General features: G+C 40.4%; 1 protein-coding gene across 1 annotated transcript in view; it reads right to left on the reverse strand.

The window, feature by feature from the left end:
* The window catches only part of LOC139716535 (vang-like protein 1), a 48,007-nt gene that overhangs the window by 3,983 nt on the left and 25,417 nt on the right, over nucleotides 1-18,607 (reverse strand). Inside the window, exons 2-3 of the mRNA XM_071628073.1 lie at nucleotides 18,053-18,212; nucleotides 14,788-15,027 (exon numbers count right to left, since the gene is read on the reverse strand). Coding sequence (XP_071484174.1) covers nucleotides 14,788-15,027; nucleotides 18,053-18,115 — 303 coding nt within the window. The 5' untranslated portion in view covers nucleotides 18,116-18,212. The remainder of the gene's footprint in view (nucleotides 1-14,787; nucleotides 15,028-18,052; nucleotides 18,213-18,607) is intronic.

Genomic DNA, 18,607 nt, shown 5'->3' on the forward strand with positions numbered 1-18,607 from the left:
CTGCTGGAAGAGAAGACTACTACAGTGTATGATGTCACATGCGTACAACTACATAAGGAAAATAAAAAGAGAATTTCACAAAACTTTACTTTTTGAATAAAGTGCACAGTTCTTCGACTTGCTACTGACGTATGTTAAGGGTGATATCATTCCCCCTGCCTTTTGAAAGAGAGAAGTCGAGTGTTCTTTTGTTATGGGAGAAAAATGGAAATATGTTGAATTTTCTTTATTCTTTTTTTATATCGTTGTACTCATGTGACATCACAAGCTATAGTAGTCTTTTCATCCAGCCGTGACTTAGCAGAAACTTCAAAAATTCATATCTTTTTTACAGATTGTCCGATTTTGCTCAAACTCTCACTGATGTGTTCTACTAATATTGCTGCATTCACTCAACCCACATGTCTATGAAGGTGAACTTGCCCTTTAATGGCTCTCTCTCACCAAACAGCACTCTTTTCATCAAGGACTACATACACATGGTGTTACCTCAAACCTCTCTTCCTCACCATTTTGGGGGTTTCATTTGCCTTTGATCCTTTCAAAACTCTTCACGGCAGATCACTGTAAAACTAGAAATTTTCACGAGCATTTTAATTTCGTGAATTTCCCGAGAGCCAAGATTCGCGAAATTAATATGCAGGCAAAAGTTCTTGTCTGCATTATACTAGTAATGCATTGGACACCAGTGGCGATTCATGAAAATTTCATGCCACCAAAATAGCTGTTGGCTCCATTCCGCATAAATGTCATGCCGCGATGACGAGGCCATCATAAGTGCGCTAATACTCTACATGTTGCAATATTTTCCCATGTTGTTGAAATTAAATAAAATATGATAAAAACATAAAAAACATAGAAAAATGAAATACAATTCAATATTGTTAATGATTCTTACCCTCTGATCTCGCCATATTATGGCTCAGAGCACTTGGAAAATTACAGAGATGAAAAAACAGAATAGAGAATGAAAACTTTTTGACCAAGTTTCAATCCATCAAAAAAACAAAAACCCTTTACAATGATGCATACATTAGTAGGAAATGTAGCAAGTTATTCCATTCACTCTCTGCAAGGTGACTGACATTAGCACCAAAATTGATGGTCCCTCAATACATGCATTATGCAAAGAGCACTGGCTCATAATTCATCACTAAGCAGCACTGCTTTTGCCCATGAGAATTATCTGTAGAGATCTCAGTCACTTTTTTTTTTGGGGGGGGGGGACCATGTGAAGCTAGTGAGTTGAGACCTTTTACCCCTCAACATGCCAATCTACTTGGAAGCATTGTGCCAATGTTTCTCCCGCTTTCGAAAAAATAGCTGTTACTGACCCTCTCATGACCCCACAGAAAAGCCCCCCTTTCATATTCTACCAAGCTTCCAGTGAGTAATGTTTATATACACACAAACACAGACACACAGACACACACACACACACACGCTCACATTCACACAAAAGAAAAGGTGAGAATGGCACTTCAGGCCAACTTTTCATTTTCATTCATAAAGAAAAAAATGAAAGGAAATAAAAGAAGGCCCAAATGTTGAAGACTTGTTAAAGGAGTAATAGTGCGAGAAGAGATAGATGAGGTCATAGGGAACAGAATGCAAAAGAGAGAGAAAAATTATATAGAGAGGGAGAGAGAGAAAAACATACAATACTACTTAAAGATGAGATATACCTGTATCGATATACAAATGTAGGCTCTATATTATACAGGCTATACATCTATCACATCATGCAGTGTACAACGAGAGCAATAGTCTATGAAAGACAGAATACATTCTGAACAGCTATGCCATTCAGTTTATAGATGCAGGGAACATAATCATGATAATCTAAACAATTATACCAATTAGGGAGGTAAAGATACGTGAAGGACAACTTTTATCAATTTGAGCTGTATACAGCAAAGAAAAAAGCTGAATGAATAATCACGGACACTATCACAGCAGACAGAGGGAATGGCTACATAATCAGAGAGGCAGAGATGTGAATGAGTAGACATAGACACGATGAAATAAACCAGGGAGGTGTCTCATCTCCCTAATTCTGTAAATCCTGTGTAGTACTACCGAAGGAAAACCCTTCTCCACAGAGTTAGCTTCTTAATAGCGTACAAATATGATGCATGCAAATAGAAACTTGCACAAACGTTTGCATTTAAAACATCTCAACAATGGTATAAATTCTGTAATTTTCTATTTTCACAGATATCTCTTTTTAAATATCAAAAGAGCACTCCGTTCCACTTCCCTTAATCTACAGTATTGTGATGAAGTTCAGTCACCATACCCAGCTCTAAACCTTTAACGAAAAAAAAGGAGTGGGTCCTATTTTACTTCAATCTTTTATTGTATTCAACAAGCAGCCACTGACACAATGTCATGGCTCACATCTTCAGATGTTGACCCCACCCCATTTAAAGGGGCGGATGGAGGGGAGGGGGGGGGGGCACACCATCTCATGGTTTCTTCACAGAAGTAAACTGAGAGACAACCTCAAACATGCACGGAGGTTTAAATCCCTGAACAGGGGTCGGACATTTGAGGTTGAAACTGGGCCAACCGCATCAGCATACCTTCCCTGAGAGTTTACATCTCCATAGTATTTAAAGATCATAGAAGGAATGACAGGTTTGCGCTCATCTCAGAGGGAAAAAGACAAGGAAAGAGAGAAAGAAAGAAAGAAAGAAAGAAAGAAAGAAAGAAATGATGGCAGGAAAAAAAAACACAATAACAAACTGAGTATTGAGAGAAAGACAGAGAAGTAGCCTACAGTATGTGTAATTGCAGGTGATCCAAAGATGGAGTGAGAAAATAAAAAGTGGAAGAAGGGGGGATGAAAAAAATGAATAGACATAAGAAAGTAGTAGTGGGAGGATGAGATGGCGGAGAGAGAAAGAGAGATGATGAAAGAGAAGGGGGTGAAGAGGAGATACTGTAAAATGAGAGACAGAATGAATGAAGTAGAAAGTAGGAAACATGTCAAGAAGAGTGATACATTGTAGAGAACGGGAGTAAAAGTGGTAGAGATGGTAGAAAGGGATGTGGATGGTTGCTAGGCAATGGAAGAAGCAGGAGTGACAGAAAGGGGGCAGGAGAGACAAATATGACAAAAAAGGATGCAAAAAGCAGCATAAAATGTAATTGTCAAGAAAGGGAGAGACAAGAGAAAAAAAGGAGAGGAAAGAAAAAGGGAGATATCAGAAAGGGATGGGGATGGTTGCTAGGCAACAGGGGAAGCAGGAGTGACAGAAAGGGGGCAGAAGAGACAACATGACATGAAAAAGGGAGCAGGGCTATTGTACGGAAAGGGAGAAAGAAGAGGAAAAAAGCTGCACTGTTGAAGGAAAAGGAGAAGGAAGAGAAATTGGAGGAATGAGGAATAGATTTTTGAAAGGAAATACAAGTCATGTTTGCTGGGGAAGGGAGAAAGTGGAATGATGGGAGAGATGAAGAGGATTGGCAGAAACAGATACATGGTTGCTAGGGAAATAGAGAGACGGGAGAAAATGACACATGGTTGCTAGGGAAAGAGAAAGACAGTGAAAAGAGAGAAACATGATGCTTCCTAGGAAATGAGGAGAAGAGGGAGACAGAATACGGAGGATAGAGAGAGAGGGACAAATAGGAGAGAAATAATTTCAAGAAAGATGGAGGGTAGAGATGGAGGGGGGAGGGATACATGCACAGAGAAAGTGAAACTGGTCCCTACATACAGTGGCAGATATCAGCCATGTCTCTCTCTTTCCAACCCACTGTCAAAAAGGGGGTAAAGGGCGGGATGCTAGCCACACTAAAAGTGGGTCGTACCCTCTGAGAAAACATACAACTTGACAGTTTCTCCTGGGGAGAAACGTTCTATGATTGATGATGTTTTCGGCTCACCATGTTAAAGTCCTGTCTGAGAGGTATGGGGAATATTGGTCATATCCACATTCTTGTGGATAACAGCTACTGGAATACATTGAAGTAAAGGTGAGGAAGTATGCCTACCATGTAGCTACAGTACATGGTACTACTGTGAGCAAAGCTGGGTGTACTGAAAACCAGAAATATTCACAGCATGAGACTTTCACAAATATAAGCCAACTGCATTTTTCGCATCATGAAATTTTCGTGAACTGCCACTGGCATTCAATGCATTGTGTAGCCCTTAAACTTTCATATGTATTTTACTTAAATCCTAGCTCTTTGTAAAATTTTGCAAATGTTTCATGCACGCAAAAATCACTGGTTTTAACAGTAACCTGGACTGAGTCTGTAATAACTTGAATGTATTTCCCCACACCATGATTCAAATACCCCATGTACCCCACTCAACAGCAATGCCATTACTAAGTTTTATATTTTGTGCCCTTCCTTTGAATGCTGCTTTACTTTTTCCATTCTGGAATCTTCAAACATCACAGCATTTTCACTTCCTTCCTTCTATCAAAGATGAATGAGATGCAAATAGGATGACAAAATGAGTGCAATTGGTTTTGCAGCATTCAAATTAAAGAATTCTTTCCCACAATCTCTTTCTTCCTATTGGTTGCTTGAAAACTTTGCAGCATGTAACTTCACTCTGGCAACACAGCCTAAAGGACAGCTTTATGTGGACCTTATACTTGCAACCTGTTCCCCAAGAAGTCATCACCGTTAGTATATGTGACCAGCTACAACAAAAGGATCCTAAAGTCGCTGAGCCGAGAAAATCAAGTTTGAAGTCGCATCATCAAAACTGGTCAAAACAATCGGATATCTGTTTTTGGCATTATTTTGTTGTCTAATGCTTTTGTCTATCATGTGCTGAAATTTCGAAGCTAAATGAAGAAATCAGCGTTTTTCTGAGCCATGATTTTCTGACTTTCAACATAACAGAAACTTGTCCGAAGATTTGGATTTAGCGCAGCAGCTAGACTCCGCCCCTAACAATGAGGGAGTGATCTTATTGGTCAGGGCGTTGCATCCTGATTGCTGATTGGTCGTGCATAGACCGCTGGCGCTCAGCTTGAATGAACATCACAGGGGTCGCTACGAGCATGCCTTCTATTGTCAAGCGGTGAAAACTCGGCCGTGATTTGGCAAAACAACGCATCTGAAAATTTGTGGTTTGTCAGGTTTTTAGCTTATTAGATAAATTACGCCATTTTTTATCATCTGTCAAAATTTCAACTCTGAAAGTGATATCAAGTTTTAGAAAAATGCATTTGAATTTCAGCGATTTTTCAAAATAAGTCCAAATAATTTGGCAAAACAACGTAACTTACTTACGTTGTTCTGCCAAAACAGTTGCTGTCCCTGAATCTCATTTGAGCTTCCGGTTTTTCTGGCAGAATGACGCATCTTCTTTGTGTGACATGGCAGAACAACGTAACTGCTGCAGTTACGTTGTTTTGCCATGTCACACAACGAAGATGCGTTGCCTCGGACTGAACTGAACCGCCGCCGCGCCCGGTCTTATGCATGCCGCACATGCAGAGTGCAGTGCAGCAGATTAACTGCCGAGTACCAAAACGCAGATACGTTGTTTTGCCAAATCACATTCCCTGCGCAGGATGATGCGCAGAGAGGCTTCACGCTGCACGTTGCAGATACGTTGTTCTGCCTTGCTACAGCCGAGTACCAAAATGCAGATACGTTGTTTTGCCAAATCACATTCCCTGCGCAGAATGATGCGCAGAGAGGCTGCAGGCTGCACGCTGCAGATACGTTGTTCTGCCTCGTTACTGCTCAGTGCGAGGTAAGATCACAGAACTCTTACACATGTGTAAGAGTTCTGTGGGTAAGATACGTTGTTCTGCCGTGCTAATGCCGTGGTGCGCAGAACAACTTGCGTTGTTTTGCCAAACCACGCACGTGGTCCGAAGTTTGGGTGTTTTGGCAAAAGAACGTAACTACAAAAAATCTTTGATATTTTGAACAAAAAAGCTCTTTTTGACTTAAATTCTGACTAGATACTACAAGAATGATATAAGCCATGTTTTTAAAAAAAGTTTCTTGGAAAATTAATCGACTGGAGAGAAATGGGAGCAATTCTAGTACTCTGAGGCTTCAAAATCTAAAATCGCGAATATCTCGAAAGTACCAGAATGCAGATACGTTGTTTTGCCAAATCACGGCCGAACTGTCTCGCCTCCCCTTGATCCTGATAGTGTCGGAAGGAAAACTTTGAAGGCGTTTTTCTCGAAACTCTGATTTCCTCAACTACTTGACATGCGCTAATAAAATCATCGATATCTCTGCAATCGAGTACTTTTATGAGTTGTGCTATATATGAAATTAAAGAAGGAGAGGAAGGGAATAATATCATGCCATTTTCAGAAAATTGTCCTTCCCCGACTTTCGGATCCTTTTGTTGTAGCGGGTCACATATAGTATATATGGATTTGGCAAAGAACATCTTGATCACTATCATAAAACTTTCCATCAAACTTCTGCTGGGAGAGTGTCTCTTCGTCCACACCACACCCAAAGAGAGGCTTCTTTATGGCATGGCGCAAATTTCGCATACTCTCTGCATGGTCTAGGGGGTCAAAGGTCAAGGTGAAACCAATATTCTCCAAGATTGTACGGCTCCCCCCTCTGGAAAGAAAGCAATTATCGCCCGGGCCTCTTTCCAATAACGTGGGTGATCAATCGCTAGGCCTATTGCTGAATCTCAATCGCAGTGCTACGGTCACCAGACGGTGTCCAGTATCGGCACCAGGCATCGAATTCTGTGGGGTTTGTATCCCAATCCAGGGCCTTGCCATTGATCGATGCCTTGATTGAAACTAGTTGCCCCCCCCCCCACCCTTTACAAGAACAAAACAAAACAAACAACAAAAGAAAAAAGAGCAACAAGTGTAGATTGGCGCCCTGAGTTTTGTGCGTGGGTGTTACATGTTCTTGTGTAGACATGCACAATCATACAAACTTATTGCAAAACACTGGCTTTCATCTGTGACTGCTCAATACAGACATTGTATCTAGTTAAAATTCCTGTCAACTTAATTGCATTAAAACAAAAAAACTCAACAACTTTCTAGCTCAAAGCTGCCAATATCCCAAACTCATCATCATCTCTTTGTTACAGAGAGCTTCAACACATGATGACTCAATCAGAAATTGTCTCATACACATTTGTGGTCACATATAAATGAACGAAAGAAAAATCTTCATCCCCATGTAGGCTAGATGCAACTGAACAATGCCTGAAGCATTTCAGAGGATAAAATGATGCCACAATGAACAACACCATTTTCCCCCTTTCTCCTCCTCCTCCTTCTTGAAAAACTGAGAATCAGTTTGATGTAAAAATTGACATGTATGATTCCGATGCCAATAATCATGGGAATAGGAAATTTCACAGGAAGCCGAGAGGACTTGTGGGGGGGGGGGGATGTGACAGAGAAAGACAGAGAGAGGGAGAGAGAGAGAGGGAGAGAGGAAGAGAGAGGGCAGGGGAGAGATGCTCCTAAAAAGAAAAGAAGAAATGAGGAAGGAGAGATCTCGACGATATCGGATCGGGATGATGGACTGGCAGCCAGCGGGCATGGCACACAGGAGCTGGAGATGGACAGTGGATAGGAGAGAGAGAGAGAGAGAGAGATTGAGAGAGACAGACAGACTGACTGACAGACAGACACACATGCAGGCAAATATATAGACAGACAGACAGAGAGATAGACAAACAGACAGACAGACACATAGATAGACAGACAGATAGCCAGACAGACAGATAGCCAGACAGACAAACAGACAAACAGATCAGTAGACAGACAGACAGACAGATAGACAGACAGACAGACAAACAGACAGATAGACAGATAGACAGAAAGACAGACAGATAGACAGACAGATAGACAGACAGACAGACAGACATAGAGACAATTAGAGGTAGAGACAGTAGTAAAGATGGGTATTAAAAGAGGAAGATATTATGTGGGCCTATACAATGTGGAAGATAAAATGGTTAACAAATTTACTAAGAAATCTGATGTATGGTATACACTTCAGAAAGAGAAAGAGATACAGATACAGATACAAATACAGGCAGAAAAAAGTAAGATATATATCAAGAAACATATGTGGAAAGAGAATTGCTCAAGACACAGCTATATAATTATGTACCTACTTCTTTGACATTATGGCACATACTTTATAATAGATTGAGAGAGAGGGAAACAGACACACAGAGATAGAAATAGTAGAATGCTCATGGAAAGAGAAAGAAATACTGCTGAAGATTTATAGTTTGATGATACAGGAAAGGAATGATATGATTATATATAATAATTTATTATATCTCACAAAAATATGGAACCTGAACTTCTTGAAGGAAGCACGTAGAGAAAACAGCAGAAATATTTGGATGCAAGTTGAGATGCTGAAAAGAAAAGAAGGGATGAGGAAGAATTTGGAAGAGAGATGAAGAGGGGAGTGGGGTAAAAGGGGAGGGGGTGGGGGAGTGGATGGGACCTCTGGAAGCTGACTGTACCACTGGGGAGCCACAAGACAGCATCCCTTTCTCAGTTTAGTTTATTGCTTTGGTATGATTAATGGGTCTGATATGATCACTGGCAGCCCCCACAAGTATGCATCGATGCAATGAACATATACAAATTGTACACACACACACATACAAACACGCTCCTATATTCTGGTATATGCCTACAGGCACATACACACAACACACACACACACTCATACACAGGAACACAAATATGCACACATACTTTGGGAAATTGAAATGGACACAACAATTGTTCATGCATGCAAACATTGATAAAGCTAAAAAAAAAAAAAAAACAGACTTATTCCACAAGGAGGATGGAGATGGGGGGGGGGGGGGGGGGGGGAGGGGGTGGAAAGGAGATGGGGAGGGACTATTCTTATCTTGGAATGTGAAATGTCTCAGGAAAGGCATGGGACCAGACATGATTCTGCACATGAGTCAAATTGAAGAGAGATGTTACATTTCCTGGGAATTTCCCCCCATCGAAAACAAAACATATTTCTACCAGAAAGAAATCAAACAAAGCCCATACAAAATGTAGAACAATGACCGAGTGCTACTGTTGCCATACATCAAAAAGCAAGCCTTTCTTTAGAAGTCCTCAAAAATATGTGCCAATTTGGCACAAGACCACAATTCCTTGACTACGCGAAATTGAAATGGGCTATCTCGTTACAGGAAATACACTGAGGAGTAATTGTATGTTTTCTGGGCATTTTCATCAGGATAAATTGGGAGTTAACCCTTTGTACCTTCCCCCTCCCATATCATGTATGTGAAGTCTGAACATTAAAAATGTGTGCGCGACTTTCTCCATCCTTCCTTCTCTCACTCTATCTCCGTCTGTCTCTTGTTCTTTGTTTGTCTGTCTGTTTGTCTATATTTCTCTATGTTCCTTTCCATCTCTTTAGGCGCAAACACACTACACGAAACTACACGTAGATTCACAACCCGCTATTTTGCTTCGCATAGTTTGCGGTCACAATGCCCAAACACACTACGCAAAACTACAATGGTGTGTACATGTAGTTTCATTACTCGGTATTTTGCTTCGCGTCGTTTGGGCACTGTGACCGCAAACTTTTAGAGAAGCTACAAAGTACAATCCAAGCGTCTCCTGCGAAACTTCCTGCATGCACTTGGGAAGTTTCTCACTTCTTGCGAAACTACAAAATAGTTTTGCGCAGGGTGATCATGCTGGCTGAAACTTTGAGAAGTTTGCGATGTGATAACACATCGATTCATGCTGTTTATGCATATTGTACATTCTTTTGTATGCTGATTTAGGCTACACATTTGCATTTTTTCCTGCGAGAGAATGAAAGTACGGGCAGTTTCCTATCACTGAAACTATGCGCAGTTTTGTCTGTAGTGTGACCGCGTGCTCAAGCTTCTGGACGTTATCGGGAAGCAAACTACGCAAAAGGGCCATTCTCATTGCAAAAAATCGCGATATGAAAACTTGCGATGTTTTACCTTTGTGTCCACATTCGCAGGTAAACATCGCGAAGTTAGCTCCGGTACCAATAATCGCGATCTTTCATGACGTACTGAGCATGCCCAGTTTACTCACTCGATCATTCCCAGCATGCTGTTCGGTTCGCGCAAAACTGAAATGTCGCATACAATACATATAGAGCTGTATGCAAATGCAGCTCTATGGGGGTAAAGCGGATACAGAAGTCACGTGAGTAGGTACTAATATCGCGATATTTCTGCTGCGCGCGTTCTCATTGCAATACTCCTTGCGAAGTTTCGCTCAAAGCTAGAAAAATCGCACCCCGTCTTGCGATTTTTCGGGTGATGGTTTAGTGAGAGTTGCTAGGCAACTTTCACTGTAACTTCGTGATTTTTCTAATATTGCGAGTTTTCACCTGCAATGAGAATGGCCCTATAGTTTCATGTACTCTGACCGTGGCTAATGTGTCTTGTTTTCTTTCAATTTGTCTCTTCCTGTCTTGATCTTTTTTTTTTCTGCATCTTCTTCTCTCTGTCTACAATATCTCATCTGTCTGCCTGTACTTTCTCTATCTCTTCCTATCTTTTTCTATCACTTACTCCCCCTTTATCTTTCATTCCATATATCTCTTTTTTGTGTAGTGATCTCTCTCTCTTTCTATAAATCTCTCTTCCCCTTTTCCCTTTCTCTTTTCCCTATCTGTGTCTCTCCTTTTATATCTTACTGTCTCCTGCCTATCTACAATCCATCTTTTCACAGACATCTGTTTCGGTCTGTGTATACAAACTGTGTCTGCATGTCTTTCTTGTCTATTTGTTTACATTTGTCCCCTGTGTTTGGCATTGTAGTGTCACTCCCTACCCCACACCTCCCCCCCCCCCCCCCCATCCAACCCCACCACTCTCCCTTTCTCTTTCCCCTTCCTCCCTCTTGTAAAAAAATTCAGTTGACACGCAATACAACATCACTATTAAATGTCATTAACCCGTTGAGGACGAGTCCCGAGTACACTCGGGCAGGCATCTATGGGAAATGCTTGTTGTAGCAAAATCAGTCCGTCCTCAACGGGTTAACAGTTGGAAATTTGCAGTAGGGTCCTATAAGATAGCTGGGATGTAAAAGGAGGCCGGGGTAGTTGTATATTCTCTTCTATGTTTCTTTTCATCTATCAGTGCACCTGTCTGTCTATATGCCATGTTAACCCTCAGTGTGCTTTGAGTGCTGATTAGCACAGAAAACCCCATAGCATTGTACACACTGTCCAAAGTCCCTGGTACAGAAAGGGTTAACATGAATCTAAACCCTTAACCCCTTGAGGACGGACTGATTTTGCTACAACATGCATTTCCCATAGACACCTGCCTGAGTATACTTGGGACTCATCCTCAACGGGTTAACTTCACTATTCCTTGCTCTTCCATTTATCCTTGTCAAGTCTCCCTTCCCTAAACCACCTAGGTTTCAATTGCTGCTCTTGAGTGTATATAATTTATTGATGGATACACTGGTATAACATTCTTCCCAGAGTGGCGCTGTGTTTCCCAGATTTAACCTTTGCGACATGTGAGTCCCCGCTAGCTGCGCTTTGACTGCCATAGACACTTCACACCAACAGGGGCAGGGAGAGTTTCTCCTAACAGTTTGGCATAAATCACAATTTTGCCCGATTTGCTCATACCCCTTTCAGACAACCATTTCTTTCTGACATAAATTATAGAATCAGAGCAAGAATTGCACTGCTTTGTCAAAACAAGATACACAGGAATCTAACTTAATATTTTTGACTGAATAAGAAAATAGAATATTAAGTGGAGGAGGTTTATGCATGTAGGCGTTTTGGAATACCAGCATGATACTGCTCAACAATGACAGGTTTATCGTACTACAGAGAGATGATAACATTGATCTTATTCCCTTTCTAAACCCTTTGAACACCAACTTCGATCAAAATTTTGTTTTCATCTTTGTATACATTTTCACCCTTCCAATTCAGCTCCAGCCTTAGCTCAAGTGAGCTAACCCTTGGGATATTTTGCTGTGAGAATCTGACAGTAAAACATCAGAAGTTATTTCTTGAGCAGAAGATGATCACGGCTCAGGTTTGTATATGGTTTGTCTTGACCACTGTCAATGGCACGGCAGCCAGGCACACTTCTGACTTGTACTATAGAAAAACCAGCATAACTCTTGGGTCTGAACAGGGCTTTGGAAATCTATGGCTCAGTGCGCTATCGGCAGTAGTTCACTTGCTAACAGATCCCAAGCTGTCTAAAATCATTTCGGCTCAACCAGCTGTTTCCACTTTAGCGTGACGCGACCATGAGGTGCTGACTTTAATGGGTCTGTTTTCAGGGTCCCCAAGCGACAATGCAAAGGTCAAAGGCAGTCACTTTCTGGACGGATTCTATTTGGAAGATCCGCAGCAGTTTTGGGCAGAAGATTTACTGAGGGGGGTTACGGGACAGGCATCTTACATTCTGGTAGACCAAACTTAAGACACTACTGTTTGGAAGGGGGAGGAAGATGCCTACTGTTTAGGCCTATATGTTCCATGATCTCTCTATCAAAATAACTTTTAAGGCTCTTCCTGCTTTAAATCCTGCCCCATCCCTCCAAACAGCACACAAACAAACAAACAAACACCCATCTCATCTTTGTCTTATTCATTGACTGTTATTGAGAGATTCTCATCTCACTGGGTGCATTTTTCAACTCTTTTTTTCGGCAGAATCAGGTTTTCCAAACAGCTTTCAGGGAATTTTTTTTAGGGATGATATTAAAACGCAAAGCTGTTTTGATGATGGGGTTCATAAAGTCTTTTTAGAAACTGCAAACTTGTGCTTTCTGAAACAGGTTTCAGCTAGAAACGTGTTTCTAGAAGCTAGATAAATGCAAAGCTATTTTGAAACGACTTTGTACTGCGTGCGCCATATATGACCCCTTCTCCTCGGATCAAACAGCGCAATGCAACAGCGCAACGCAGCTGTGCAGTGACAAGACCAGTTTTCGTGTTGGCGCTGAGTTGATAAACACAACTTATTTTGGAAGGTGTTTGTAAAGGGCTTTGGAAACGACTTTTGATAGTGGATATGGAAAGCCATTTCAAACTGGGGAAAGATGATAAACGTAGCCACTGTTCGATACAAAAACTTAAACAGACATCATATTAAAAGTGATTCCTCTTCCTCGAATAATGGACAAATATTTACCAGAACCACAGACTATCAAAAGGCATGGAATGGTCACTTCCTTGACATCTCTTTTTGGCAAATTCCCAAACATTAGCACGTGCTCTATCAAGGGCTTTTAATTCTATGGCTAGCAGCTGTAAAAATGCACATCACTGGCTGCCTGGCTGAGAACCTGTGGTTGTAACACATGCCCAGTGATTTCCAAAAATGAGGAATTACTCCAGAGATTTCAAATAGCTTTTTTTTGCTCTCTTGCAAACTATGACTGTCATCACCTAAGCCAACTTTTATGGTGATGGTTACTTGTTAGGCATACAATGGGTCATAACCTTTGAGTAGTGGCAAAGATAGAGAATTGGAGAAAAAAAACCCTACATAAATCACACAGGAAATATCACTGACTATATGACTGCCTTCCTTTTCTTGTTGAGAGATCCTATTTTCATCTCTTTGACCATGGCCTGAGGTCAAATTCTGGGGACTGTATGAATCTGAAATCCATGTGTGTTTTTCTTAAAACCACCTGCTAAAAGCATCCATGGTTCCTGCATCAAAAGACTTTGAATGGGGACAAACTAGTGGTGTTGCTACATCTGACCTCACACAGAAGATGTTGAAAGACAAATTTCCCTTCTCAACTGATTACCATTTATAGAAAAATGACTGTCCTTGAGGAGCGTGTTGTTCTTGTTGTTCATGTGCAAGCGTTCCTTCATGGTAACCAGCAAACGCAGAAAACTGTTAATGCCAATTCAGGGATAAAGTTGACACATGGACACTACAAACAGCCCTGGGGGGAGTTTCATAAAGCTGTTTGCACGAGTGACTGGTGATCAGTTTTGATGTGCTATACTTATCAGAATTTCCATAATTAAGCACAAGAACTGATCACCAGTCACTCGTAAGTTGTTCGTAACTTTACAAACAGCTTTATGAAACAGGGCCCTGGCTGGCATGTTTCCATATCTAACATTTCTGATATCTCATTTTTTGTGTGTTTTTCATACCATCACTAACCTGTGGTGATAAACCAGGTATTCTGGTGAATTCTTTCAAATGATCTGTGAGACATCTGTTCATTTTCGTAATAACACCGAAAGCTTCATCTCAAATTGCAACTTTGGACGCATGAGGTTCAAAATCAATTCTGTGCCATACACTGACACCGGTCTGTCACTTGCATCTAGGTTGGTGATGAAATTCTGTCAAATTGGCTTTCAGTTTTGTACATATCACTAAAATTGCAAAGTTTCCTCTGATCCTAATCATATCTACCTGGTAATCAAAACACAGAAGGAAATGAGGCTTTGTCACATGACAGTCACATTACAGCTCAACTGTGATAAACTGATCACGTTTTCTCATATTCATTGATTACTGCTTGTGAAATGAAAACTTGAGCTTTGACATCAATCCTTTCACCTTTGACCAAATCCTGCCTTACCCAGTCAACTAATCCTACATTGTAATACTATGCTTGCTAAAAACTTCACCAAGTATCAATCCACTTTGTTGTCAAGTTATCATGATGGCGAGAGAAATGATGAAACAAGGATGAACAGACGAAATGAAGAAGGAACAAAAGGACGGAGGTAAAATTCCAATACGCACATTGTGCGCCACTGGATAGACCAGCATCTACCCACCTCATCTCGATCTTCGTCCGTGGTCGCGCCAGCCGTCGCTATGGTGACCGACCGTTCTCCTGGCACTCCAGACACTCGCTTGCTGCGCCTCCTGTCGCCGTCGTTCTGCGAGTCCTGGTCGCGGTTGCGGTGTCGCCGGCCCCGCCGTCCCCTGTGGCTCCGCTCGCTCTCTTCATCCGTGTCCCGGTCGCGGTACTTGCTCTTGGAACTGCGGCTGCTGCCACGAGCGGTGGGGGGCTCCTGGGGGTGGGGTGAGGGGAGGGAGAGAGGTTGTTCAGAAGATGAGAAGAAAGTTTAAGAAAATTCACAGAGGAATATGTTTGAGTGCTCTTAAAAAAGATGATTTCTTCATTTCTTTTTACATTGAAACTACAGCCAATTACTCCAGCTACATCTTTAACCAGTTGAGGACGAGCTGATTTTGCTATAACACACATTTCCCACAGACATCTGCCCGAGTATACTCCGGATTCATCCTCAATAGGTTAAGAAATACTTACTGTACAGTGCACTCCTGTTGATTATATCATATGAACATGGTTATTACAAAATTCTGATTTTAAAAACAAATAAACATTCAGGCTGCAACACTATCTGCTCTATATCTTTTACTATTTGTTCAGTTATAACTAAATTTCAATCAAAAAACAAACAAACTGCAGGTCCACAGGACTTTGTTATAACAGGAGGCGTTGCTATACAATAACCAAAGGCTCAAAGTATAAATCATTTCAGGAGAATTCTTGCTGCTTAAAAATCAACAATAAAACAATGAAATTTAAAACACTCTGCTCATACTGAATTTTCTATATCCAAAATTTAGAACATAGAAAACAAATGTCACACCTAAAAAAACAAAAATCAACGATCACTTATGCTGACACAAGACATAATTTTTGGACCTTTCAGGGAATAGACCTCAACTGTCTATAGATGCCTTTTGCGATGGCAATGTCATTTTCAAACTTCAGCGAAGAATAATCATTGAACTTTGGAACACAGGCAGAGACTGAAATACCTGAAACTACTTGAATAGAGAGGCCCAAAGTATTTATTGGGGTATAGCCGGTCAAAGACACGGTGAAATTTATGGCACCCTCAAATTTCAACAATTGATCCACAGGGAGATATGAAATTGGTTCCCGGTGTTCATATGATATATTCAACAAATGACCTCCTACTAGATAAGTATTTTCCTTGTTTGTTGTTGTCTCTTTTTTTTTTCCAGCCGCTGCATAATAATGTGAGTGTATTACACAGCAATTCATGGCAGGATAGAAGTTTTGTATGAGAGTTTTACATATGGGGACTTCTGTAATCTGGGGTTTTGAAAAAAAAGAAGATTATGTCTAATTTGCATATATGTAACCCTGACCAATAATGGCTTTGTCCTAGGACTTTAGAATTCACATTTTTTGTTTGTCTGATTTTATAGAAACTTCCACAGTATTAATACTTGCTTCACTTTTCCTCTTCCTGACTGATGAGTCAACATTAAAGGCATTATTTGCCATTTGCAGACGAAAACGAAAACCCCGCTGTAGTGCTTCAAAATAGTTCTAAAATGTGAGTTATCGATAGAAGTATACAATACAAAAAATTGAACCAGAATAATAAATGTTAAGTATTGTTAAACACACAAAATGTAAACAATATATATAATAAAATTGTTTCCATAATAAACGGTCTAGTTATGGTTTAGTGAGAAAAATATGGATATCTCTTTACATTTTAGGTTTTATGGCAATTTTTTTTTTTAATTATGGTAGGATGTTTTGTGATACAACTGACCTACACATATGCATCAAATGTGATAACTCGAACATTTTTGAAATCACTGCTCCCAATGGCAAACTGTACCCTTTAAACATGTAATGACTAAAATCCTTTGAGGTTCATGCAGTGGTCCCTTTATGATACTAACTGAAGAAATAATGATATTAACTGAAGCACATATCAATTACTAATTTATGAAATTGAGAAAACAGAGAATCTACAGGCTTGAACCTGTTAGATACTGCCAGTAGACCATGGAATCAACTGGCCAAACTTGATCATAAAATGCTGACACAGAAACTATTATATGTACCACAAAAATCTTTATTCTCCCACTCATAATTCAGAAGTACCAATCAGTAATTAAGAGGAAGCATTTCAATCACTTGAATACTGTAAAAGTGGTTTCTTTCGCGTACAGAAACCTTCACGGTTTCCATCGGTGCCTACTTTTTCGCGTGTGTTTAAATTCGCGGTGGGTAATGATAGCGTTGTAATAAGCGACGAGTTCAAAACATTTTCGCGTGATGTTAAATTCGCGGTTCAACCTCAAAGCGCGAAAAGCGCGAAAATAAAACCACCGCAAAAGAAACCACTTTTACAGTACCGTAAAGCAAGATATTTCTGAGGCGTAACATTTCTGCAAATTGTAGCTTTTCTTTAGCTTTTTTTCTCGACGTGAAATTTTTGTAAACTGTCACTGGCATTCCATGCATATAGTGTAGACAAGAACTTTCCCATGCATTCTAATGTCACGAATCAGGGTTTTCGCAAAATTCACAAAATTGAAATGCACGCGAACATTCCTGGTTTTAAAGGGAACACAAACCCAAAGAGCAATGTGGATTGAGTAAAAGCAGTAACATTAGTAGAACACATCAGTGAAAGTTTGAGGAAAATCGGACAATCGATGCAAAAGTTATGAATTTTTAAAGTTTTGGTGTTGGAACCGCTGGATGAGGAGACTACTAGAGGTTATGACGTATGAGAGGACCACAATATAAAGAAAATATAAAAGGAATTCCACAAAAATTCACTTTTCTAGCAAAATGAAAGAGTTCTTGACTAACCGCTTTCAAAAAGCAGGGGAAATAAGTGCTACCCCTATAACATATGTCAGTATCAAGTTGATGGAATGTGTAATTTTCATGAAAAATGAATTTTCATTGAATTCCCTTTTTATTTTCTTTATATTGTAGTCCACTCATACGTCATAACCTCTAGTAGTCTCCTTATCCAGCAGTTGCAACACCAAAACTTTAAAAATTCATAACTTTTGCATCGACTGCCCGATTTTCCTCAAATTTTCACTGATGTGTTCTACTAATATTACTGCTTTCACTCAATCAACATTGCTCTTTGGGTTTACTTTCCCTTTAAAGTACAGCTCTCTTGCATCCAACACAAAAAAAAAGGTGTGGAGTGTGGATATTGTAGGGTACTACAATGTTTTCAACAGTACTACTATTTGAAATGAGGACCCGCGTACCTGCAGTTTGACAGGGAAGCCCCCGTTGTCGTCTGGATTCTCTCCAGTACTTTCGTTCTCCATCTTCAGCAGGCGGGCTCCAGAGGGCGGTGTTCCTGGCGCCGAATCAGTCTTGATGAACACCGCGGTGACCGTCAGTTTGCTAGATTTACCTCAACATCTGTAACGACAAAGAAGATTCGTTTTACTAGCTAATTATGTTCAATACATTCCACGATGGTAAGATGTATGATCAGGGGGGCATTTCATGAAGCATTTTGTCCAACAAAATTGTCAAATTTGCTCTCAGCCAATCAGATCCACGGATTTCAGTAGCTCGTAACAGTTTGTCAGAAAAATATCCGATCATACAGCTTCATGAAATGCCCCCCAGGCCTCTGTATAGCAGCTCATTAATTGAAGTAGTTTCAATCAACATGTGTGAAAATGATATTCAATAAGAAATGTGTACGACAAAATTTTTCTCTCTTTCTGGACTTGTAGGACTATTAAATCTGAACAGGGTCAGTATAGGACATATCTCAGCACACCATCAAACTGTCTTCAGTGGCTAAT

The sequence above is a fragment of the Diadema antillarum genome, unplaced genomic scaffold (assembly GCF_040938485.1).
Source record: "Diadema antillarum isolate AM-2024a unplaced genomic scaffold, OU_Dant_1.0 scf00000066, whole genome shotgun sequence".
Lineage (NCBI taxonomy): Eukaryota > Metazoa > Echinodermata > Echinoidea > Diadematoida > Diadematidae > Diadema > Diadema antillarum.